This window comes from Archocentrus centrarchus, chromosome 10 (assembly GCF_007364275.1).
Source record: "Archocentrus centrarchus isolate MPI-CPG fArcCen1 chromosome 10, fArcCen1, whole genome shotgun sequence".
NCBI classification, from domain to species: domain Eukaryota; kingdom Metazoa; phylum Chordata; class Actinopteri; order Cichliformes; family Cichlidae; genus Archocentrus; species Archocentrus centrarchus.
This window is the reverse complement of record NC_044355.1, coordinates 20,911,644-20,921,119: the sequence shown is the minus strand read 5'-3', so window position 1 is coordinate 20,921,119 and position 9,476 is coordinate 20,911,644. Positions and strand designations below refer to the sequence as shown.

General features: G+C 42.8%; 2 protein-coding genes across 2 annotated transcripts; one reads left to right on the top strand and one right to left on the bottom strand.

Annotated features, from left to right (window-relative positions):
* The first annotated feature begins 2,368 nt into the window (after positions 1 to 2,368).
* On the top strand, positions 2,369 to 3,519 carry atoh1b (atonal bHLH transcription factor 1b). Its single transcript, XM_030739617.1, has one exon. The coding sequence runs from the start codon at positions 2,403 to 2,405 to the stop codon at positions 3,171 to 3,173; it is 771 nt and encodes a 256-aa protein (XP_030595477.1). The 5' UTR covers positions 2,369 to 2,402; the 3' UTR covers positions 3,174 to 3,519.
* On the bottom strand, positions 2,982 to 9,177 carry dok3 (docking protein 3). Its single transcript, XM_030739616.1, has 5 exons — positions 9,121 to 9,177; positions 7,700 to 8,002; positions 7,317 to 7,407; positions 5,283 to 5,470; positions 2,982 to 4,902 (listed from the first exon to the last, which is right to left on the bottom strand). The coding sequence occupies exons 1-5, from the start codon at positions 9,175 to 9,177 to the stop codon at positions 4,045 to 4,047; spliced, it is 1,497 nt and encodes a 498-aa protein (XP_030595476.1). The 3' UTR covers positions 2,982 to 4,044.
* Positions 9,178 to 9,476: the final 299 nt, after the last annotated feature.

The window sequence follows — 9,476 nt, the reverse complement described above, 5'->3', positions numbered from 1 at the left end:
CAGGTGACCTTTGTCTTTTCAGTTAGTTGTTCGGTTATTTTTGCGCAAACACACTGACACACACAAAAAACTCATTTCCTGTGTTATTACCCACTATATTGTTATATTTGTTTTCAGGAAACAATTCAAAAATATCCACCTTAAAAGTAGAGTGGTGTTTTTTTATATCTGTAGAGCTGTGAACCTAGTTAGACACCTCATTTTAAACCAAGGCCACTCGTACCTTTCACTTTGCAGTCACCTACGGGTGTAACAGCTTAGGAGGTTAGCGCCTGTTAAACAGCAGCTACGGGAAGATGTGTTGACACAAGTGGGCTCCGCTCTCGGCTGGCTGGTTGAGTTCAGGTGTGGATGATCCAAGGGTAAGGAATAAATGCTGGGACCTGTGCCAGGCTGCATCATCAACGTCTTTGTCTGTGCTTCACCGGTTGCAAAGAAGCAACAGCCACATTGGAGATAAATTGAGTTGTGAAATTGCTGAGGTATTCTGTGCAAAACAGTTTTGTGCAATTTGGAGTTAATGTTTTCGATTGTGTACAGTATTTTCAACCAGGGTCATTGCATCAATTTTTACCGCCGCTGCCTCCACTTTCCCGCGTCATTTATCCATAATGATGTACAGTAGCCTAACTACACTCAAGAACACACTCGAGTAAAGTTAAACCCCCCGCCCTCCTCTCCTGTCTCCTGCACAAGGTCACAAGAAGTTGACCTTAGAAATGTTCCTCACACCTCCTCGGCCTCCGCTGCCACTCCCCGCTCACGCCCCGCACCAGATGGGAAGTGTAGCTGCATTTTTTTAAAGCCTGCACGCAGGGTTGCGGGCTGTTGCGCGCTGGCATTGGGGCTGAAGGAATGAAATATTCATGTAGCCCCCCTCCAAAAAAAAAGAAAGAAAGAAAGAAAAAAAAAGAATGGACACCCCGGGACGAAGAACGTGCCGATTTATTCAACTAAGACCAGGCCTCATTAAACTGCTGGCGGCGAGGCAGGTCACGGTGATTTTCTTCACCACTACTCGACCCCGACTGAGAGAGAGGGGGGGGGGGGGGGAGAGAGGGAGAGAGAGAGAGAGGGGGAGAGAGAGAGAGGGAGAGGGAGAGAGAGAGGGAGAGAGAGAGGGATCACTGAATGCAAAATGTGTCCCGGTCACCCCTCACTGCAACATCTCAGATCTCTCAGCGGACAGGTCCGCCGCTGGTACTGAAGTTGTTTCTCCTGCGTAATTGATGCTCTAATGAATGATTAGCTCTCATGTCAGAGTCAAAGCTCAGTGAACGCTGTGGGCAGCATATGGGAGACGTGGGTGACACCGTCTCCGAGGTGCGTAGCTTGCCCGCGGTGCCAAGGGACACCAGCTGATAGGCACAGGGCAGGGGCCACGTGACCCTAAGCAAAATTTGTAGCCTAATTTATCTTCTTCCTTCAGGGCTCAGACTGAGAGGAGAGGAAAAAAAATCTTAATCTTGTAACGACAACAACGGCAACCCAATAATAGTAAAAAATAAATAAATAAATAAACGACAAGCGTGGAGCGTTTCTTTGGTTCCGCACTTTTCCCTTCTTGTTTTTAACTTTCCTTAATGATTCATAAATTGCCTTCAGACAACTTATCAGTTATCGCGGCTCCGCTATAGGTGTGTCTCGATCCTTGTCTCCCACCTGTTCGTTTTATTATTCTTCTGCAAATAATCTGCGAAAGATTGGCCACCTTTTACTGTTTGTTTGAGAACAATCTTGCGCGTTTGTTTTTCACTGCCGCATCTCTCAGCGGGTCGGAACAAATCAGGAATCAGTTACGCGTGAGAAAGAGGTCGAAATTGACTTTCCATGGAATGGGAGCAATGAACGAGGATGATGATGATGATGATGATGATACAGCCTTGAATGCAACTGTATAGAAATATAGCAGTATTATCGGGTATCCTACCAGTGTAATTAAAAGGAAGACAGGCTTTTTTTTCATACAAGCTCACATTTATTATTAGTAGAAACACTATAACTTAATTTATTACACAATCATTCATTTCATAAGTACGCTCAGCCTTCATTAGATCAAGCATAGGTAAGGTATTCCACGCTCTTAAATGATTAATACTCGTCTCTGTTTGAGGATAACAAGGTCGTGATTGAGTTACAATACACAATAGGAGGAAAAGTCGAGCTTTGTCTGATTGTTCTTTGACAGACAGGGTCAGAAGGAATTGTGCGATTGGCTGCTGCCTCCTGAGGCTACAGGGCTGTCAGAGCTGTTTGAGGGCTGGGAGTGACACCAAGGTGACTAAGGGGAAGCTGTATAAATTGCAGGCGCAGTGCAAACCACTCCAGAGACGGAGGCATCAGCCAAAGCTAAAGCGCGACCTTTATCCTGCCGTGCACGACTACATCAGGACACTGCACTGATGGCTGCCAAAGCAGAACTTTCAAGCTGGCCAGAGTACCCAGAGGATTTCGCTCTGCTGCAGCAGCAGCAGCAGCACAACCTGGCCCACATCAACTCCAAAACCTGGATTTCCTCAACTTCAATCCGTGCGCTCTCAATTAGGGACGCGCACGCGGCTGCAGAGGCAGCGGGCATCTCACGGGAGAAACTTGTGCCAGTGACCGAATTCACTGACCGCGTTACCACTAAAAGCATCACAGAGACAGATCCTGTTAAGGCACCAGATGGAGGCAAGACGGGCCACTTCGGCCCTCAGAGACACAGGCGCGTCGCAGCCAACGCCAGGGAGAGGAGGAGGATGCACGGTCTAAACAAAGCGTTTGACGAGCTCAGGAGTGTCATCCCCTCCCTGGAAAACGAGAAAAAGTTATCCAAATATGATACCCTCCAGATGGCGCAGATTTACATCACAGAGCTGTCTGAGCTCCTGGCCGGCGTGGTTCACCCGGAGTGCAGGAGCCCTCGCCCAAGCTCTGCAGACAAGCCCTCCAGGAGGAGTCTGATTCACTCTCTTAGACCAGCAGCCGCTGCACAGTCCCAGAACCCTCTGACCGGAGACCCCTCCGCCTCTATTGGCCATCTGATTTTACTTGGACCTACATCGGACATGGAATCAAATAAATCAGGGGCTTCTTCCAGCAGCAGCGATGGGGAATCTTCACATCTCAGTGATGCAGAGGAGGGTCAGAATAGTAGACAGTATCAGAAAGTAAATACCACTGACTTCTAACTTGTTTCCAGACGTTTATATGGCAGAAGACATCAACTGATGAGACAGTCTTACTGCATAGTGTCCTGTCTTAATAATAAATAGTTTAGATGCTGCACTACCTGTAAAAAAGCACAGGTAAAACTCAGAAACACCTGCTAAGATCTTTGAATTTGTTGATTCATGAGGATGCAATGGACTCTTATAGGCCCCTTTTTTTGCACTTTATATGCCCAGAACTACTAGAGACATTTCCACTTTCATTAGTGACATTTGTCTAATTAAAAAAAACAAAACAAGTATTTTTCTATTTATGTATAGTTAAGGGTATTTTATGATGGCTGTTTTGATACAATAAAGATATACTTAAGATAAGAGTGTGCTTTTTAAATTATTGGAGATTGTCAGCAATACATGCAGTATTTACACCAAAGTACAGTGTGGGTTATTGCTCTTTTTTCTGCTCTGTTTTATAGCTGTTGGTTTATATGTGACAAAACCCCCTGACTCCGCTTAAGAAAGCAAACCTATTCCAGAGATGATGATGATGATGATGATGATGTGTAGCGCATTAAATATAACAAGGAGACATCATCTGTTTTCTTTCCCAGCATTATGAAACTGTCCCGGTATTCACCTAACATTCCCCGCAGTGAAGGCGAAAACAAAATAAATCTTATTTTTGCAATAGCATCCACGGATCAAATGTATTCCAGGTGCATCTTTCATAAAACAAGCTGCAAAAACAATCAAACAAATTTTGCAAGCCAAAACGCCGAACTGCACGTTCCCAGTGGAGGGGGATTTTACATTAGCAAAGAAACTAATTGTGTTTTATAACAATTTATCACAGATAAAGTGGTTCTGTCTAGTCTGTCTGTTAACTGATAGTCTACTCAGAAAATGTGAGGCTGCCTGCTCCGTAGGGAAGAGAAGGCTGGAACTTTGCCAAGTCCTTAGAAATGATTTCTGCCAGTCTGTGTTTAAAACTGCCAGGCATCTCCGAGGGGGTTACTTGAGCAGGGGAGCTGCTGGCCTCCTCAGTCTCACTTATGTCATCTTCATAGTGGTCTGCTTGTGTATTGTATCCTTGCTGGAAGGAGTTATTCACAGGGAGCACATGCTGGTTTTTGGGTTTGGCTATGGCATAAATAGCCGATATGGGAGGAGGCTGGGGTAGAGGCAACGTTGAGAGTGTGTAGGAAGGCTCATGCTGGGTGTTTGGCAGAGAATCAACTTTTATCATGCTGGAATAGACGCACTCTGAATTATCTAGCTCAGCTTTTCTCGTAGAAGGAGGCGTGCCTCTCCTCACATTGCAATAAATGCTGTCTTCAATGACGTTATCCAGGTTTAGAGCCTCCAGGGAATGGTACAACTCTTTCTCATTGTCATCATCCTCTCCCACAGCCTCCTTGCTGCAAGAGGGATGAGGCTTGACAAGCGATAGCTGCTGTACAGGGTCGTCATAAATAGGGTAATCATTGGCAAACTTGTTCTCTGTGTCAGCAGAAACATCTGCAAGATTGTAGATGGCAGGATCAGCAAGTGAGTAAGCTGTGGCAGGAAGGGTAGCAGGAGACAGGTCACATAATGATCTTTGAGCACTGAGTCCCTGCCTCTCTGAATTCCTCTCCACTGTACAATGCTTAGATATAGTCTGAACAATCCGGGGACCATGCCGGGTCAGAAAGATGAACACTCCCTGTCCCGACTCGCAGCGACGGCCCGCTTCGATGCTGAATCCCCCCTGCAATCACAAAGATTCACATGTTAGAAAATGTATTTGTCATTTTATAAAATATGCAATACTCCTTTTTTTTTTTTTTTTCTTTTTTGCAGAATAAACAAATGAGTTGCAGCATGTTAATTAGTGAGCTTTAGAGATTTTGCTGCCTTTGAACAAAGCCAGACTAGCTGTTTTCCTCTGTTTCTGGGCTAACAAGCTGCTGGCTGTCGCTTCATATTTGGAGTACAAACAGAGTGGTAGTAATTTTTTTTCTTCCAACTCTTGGCACAAAATTGAATGAGTGTGTTTTACAAAACTATTCCTTTAAGAAATCCTGAATAATCTCATTTTAATATGTGGTTTATCGTGATTACAGGGCTGCATGTTATTGAGTGCTTTACCTCAATCTGTCCAAACTTGCGTAGGAGCTTGTATGGCCAGCGGTAAATGATGTAACGAGTACTCGTGGCTAGCAGTACCATAGTCTCTGTATCTATGGAGACCAGATACTCCCCAGACAGCTTGCACCTCTTGGATGCCTCTGTGCTCTGGATAGTCACTTGGTACTGGTTCGGAGGAAGAGTCAGATCTAAACACAAGAAAACATCACAACACACAGAGGTTAGTGCGGCCTAACTACACACCATGAGCTTTTTCCATAGGAAGGCTGAGCAGCAAAGGAAATAAATGTACAGCAAATACATTTTAATTTTGGGAAAAGGCTGATTTAAAATTGCTTGCCTTCTACTAATCTCTCTGTGTGACTGGCTTGCCTGGATTGCTGAGAAGTGTAATCCATTAGGAAATGAAGAGAAATGCATTTGTATAAGTCAGAGCTTGCTGACGCTGATACATTCTGACTTTCGTGTTTGAATAAATTAGTGGCTGTAGTGCCTGCTCCCATATATACACTGGAAATTTCTGCTGGTGTCCTGAATTTATGATGCTGTGAAATATTTCCCTCCATTCATCCATTTTCTCAACTGCTTATCCAACTGAAATATTTTCTTTTTCGTAAAAATATACTCACAGGTTTATGCTTATTAATGGGGAATTGACAAGTAATAACAATAAATCAAATTATTGGCTATTATTTTTGGCCGTGGAAGCGCTGTGCTCACTAATTTACCTGCTGATGTGGGCTAAGAAATTTTGCTACTGATCTGATCAGTCTGAGAGCTCGTTAGGCCTTCGTTTGATGCTGATAAACTTTTGCTGCTTGTGAAATCTGTGTGAACACAACAGCACTAGGTAAACGTGCTAAAGTTAAAACAGGAAGTCCGTCTCTAGCTGTGGTATTGTTGACAGGGAACATTTGCGGTGTTTCTAAACCTGTCTGACGTAAACGTTAGAGGGTTCCTCGGTGTTGGTGAGCTTGGTGGGAAGGGCGCTAGCTTATTTATCATTTTTAAAACTTAACGGCCCTCGCAAGCGTTGTTTATCTTTTCATTTATCTCACGTCCTGCTAAACCTCCCCACGCCCCCGAGTGCCTTCCTTAAAACATGTAAATAAAGCAGCAGAGGTGGTTGAGCTGTGTAAGCTAATTAAAACCTTTGTGTCCTACTGAAAATTTAATGTGAGCTACCACACACGCTGATAAAACCCCAATAAAGAAACAGCTGTCCACATTTATCAGTGTAATGTAACCGTTTAAAGCTATCAGCAGTATAGCAAAGGCTAGCTAAAATAAAACAGTAAAATATAAGGTGAGGAATATAAGGAAATCGGGGTCGATGAAGGGGTGAAACGCAGTACTTTTAGCTCGGAAACTGGAGTTTTTCTCCTCTTGATTATAATACATTCACAGGTTTATGCTTATTATTGGGGATTTTACAAGTAGCAATAATAATAAAAATCTAGTTATTTATTATATCCTGCCTTAGCTGACTTAATTCCATCCATCCATTTTCTTCAGCTTATCCAATTCAGGATTGTGAGGGGGGCTGAAGCTTATCCCAGCTGCCATAGGGTGACACAATAACTCTAACTGAAATAGACCCTTTCACAACATTAACCTTGAGTTATTAGAAAAGCTCTGTGCCAGAAATTCTGGCAATGTGTTCCTGTGTTACTCTGGACGCCTGATTGCTTCTCTCTGTCATGCTTCTGTCATGTTGCTGGATGTCAGTAGCCATACTGGCTCTTCCAGCCTGGGTGTGAAGAATATCAGTTAAAAAAAAAAAAAAAAAAAAACACAATTACAACCCTTCCTCCTGTCTTCTGTGGAAAAAAAAAATTACACTACCCTTCCCCTTTTCTTACCGTTTCTTCTAAGACTAATACTTTTCATGCAGTTTTTTTAATAATGCTACCAGTACCCAGATTTCAGCAGTTATGTGTAGGACAAACAGACAAGCAGCAGAAATAAGACCTGCACATTCTTACTTATTTCTGATTGCTGATCACTTATCAGGTGTGAACAAGAGTGCATTACCACTTTTCCAAGATGCATAAAGGTCATTGTCTGCCATGGTTAAGCCATTTCCTCCCTCAAAATCCCCTTTGTCTGATTCTCCAGGATCCTTCTGTAAACAGTGGCATGGTAAACATTACATGGAGTGTACAAGTGCCTCTTATCACAGTTTTACGACTTTAAAGTGGTAAGATGCAAGAAGGCACATAGCTTGTGCAAGCACGAGAATTAGAGAAGTAAAGGGACAGAAGTTACAGATACTGCATTAACTTCCTTATTATTCTATCTGTCTCTGGATGTGGGCAAAGCTTGTCCTTACTAACCTTTCCAGAAATTAAAATGCAACCTCTGAAATAAAAAGAAAGGACATAGTTGCACTGGTCAAGATTGGAGGCACGTGATACCTGGAAGGCTAGAAGACAGAGGGCACTCAGCCAGTCCTGGCTTGACGTGGAGGCTAAGGTGTAGGTGGTCTGTGTGGTGTTTAGGTAGAAGGCCGCGCAGCCAGCAGGACAAGACTCCTTTGGTGCAGGTGTGATGCTGAGACAGTCAGTTAGACGCACGACTTTTCTTTCAGCCGTTTTCTGCCGAGCAGCCCTCTTTTGCTCAGTGAGAGAACTGCTGTCGGCTACGGCGTAGAACTCCATCCGGCCAACCCCCATAGAGCTGGGTTTGTAAAGCACCATCCATACTTTGCGCCATGTTTTCTGTTGGGAGTCAGAAAAGTGACTGTTAATTGTGGGAGGTAATAATGTGCTCCAAGAACACATTAAGCCAGAATGGCATCTTTCTGCTGTCACAGATACACAACTCTACAGTCTTATTTTAAAGGATAATCAGACAGTTAAAACTGAACTGAATTTTTAGGAAAGGAGTTCAGCTTTCAAGTGCATATTTAGAGAAAGCTATATACAAAGACAGAATATAACATGTAATTTCTGGGATTTCCGCTTGTTTCCTGTTAAGCACATCGGTCTTAGAGATATGCTAAATAAGCTTATTATTAACACCAGCGGCTTTTTAATTGTTGACAAAACATATTGAGTAGATATGATCCTCTGTCCATCAAACTGTCACTTTCACAAAACAAATGAGCCGCTGTGCAGTGAGCTGCCAGGATGTTCACTAACCACAGCATGACATGTACTAAATAGTACAGACTTAATAACACCACTATATACAGTACCAGTCAAAAGTTTGGACACACTCGACTTTGGACTGGTACTGTACCTGTATAAGAAGTCTTGGTTATTGTTAATTAACGGTATTTATTAGAGAAAAGAACAGATTATCAAATTTTTACCACTTTATTCATATATCCACGCGTGACTCTTTTAGGCATTCAGTAGATTTAGCTCCACGTTCACCTTCCTCATACTTGAAGTGGCAAAAAACATATTTTCATTAATCTTATAGCTACTGTTGCCAAACAGGGTTAGAGGATGAAATGCTATTCATGCTGTGCAGTAGAGTAGTGAGCTCGGTTAAACAGCAAACCTTAAGACTTTAAGGAAATTCTGAAAATGTTTTTGAGATATGACATTTACTGGATGTGTCAGTGTTTAAGAAGTTACACTGGAGTCAACATTTTTCTACTAAGGATGGTCTTTGTACCCTCTGGAACCTCGCAGTATTGACTAAGATGTGGTTATGTTGAAGCGGCTGCTTTAAAATGTCTCTGCAACCACTTAAAACAGGTCATATTTCAAAATAAGACTTATTCTTTTAATAGCACCATGAAAGCAAAAATGTATTTTAGATCAACTAGCAGTTAATCCACAACAGTCAATGTTTACCAAATGTAATTAGTGTCTATAAAACTTACTTTTCCAAATTTGGCACCCTGAAGGTAAAGCAGTCCCTCCTTGAAGATGACCTCCATGCTTGTGAATGCTGTTAAATCTGTCTGTTACACCCGCTGCTACTCTGTGGTCAATATGAAACTACCAACGAAGTTAAAATTAGATCCCTTTGGCCACAAATAAAAATGTTTCCTTTACGTCACCAGCAGCTTTTATTTTTTTGGACAAAAGAAGTGTGATAAAAGATCTGCGAGCTGCATTTTATCTGTTGCAAAAGAAAGGACACGAGTTGTGTGCTGCTGTTTTCTTGTGTCAACTTCCGTTTGCATTGGTCTATTTCTTGTAGCAACTTCCTCACTATGCCACACCTGCCTATTTT

Bases quoted from the DNA above. Each gene is read 5' to 3' on its own strand.
- atoh1b (XM_030739617.1), top strand. From the start codon at position 2,403: ATGGCTGCCAAAGCAGAACTTTCAAGCTGGCCAGAGTACCCAGAGGAT.
- dok3 (XM_030739616.1), bottom strand. From the start codon at position 9,177: ATGGAGGTCATCTTCAAGGAGGGACTGCTTTACCTTCAGGGTGCCAAA. The intron at 5,471-7,316 runs GTAATGCACTCT...TCTTGTGTTTAG, and splicing joins TTATGCATCTTGGAAAAGTG to ATCTGACTCTTCCTCCGAAC. The intron at 4,903-5,282 runs GTAAAGCACTCA...TTGTGATTGCAG, and splicing joins GCAAGTTTGGACAGATTGAG to GGGGGATTCAGCATCGAAGC.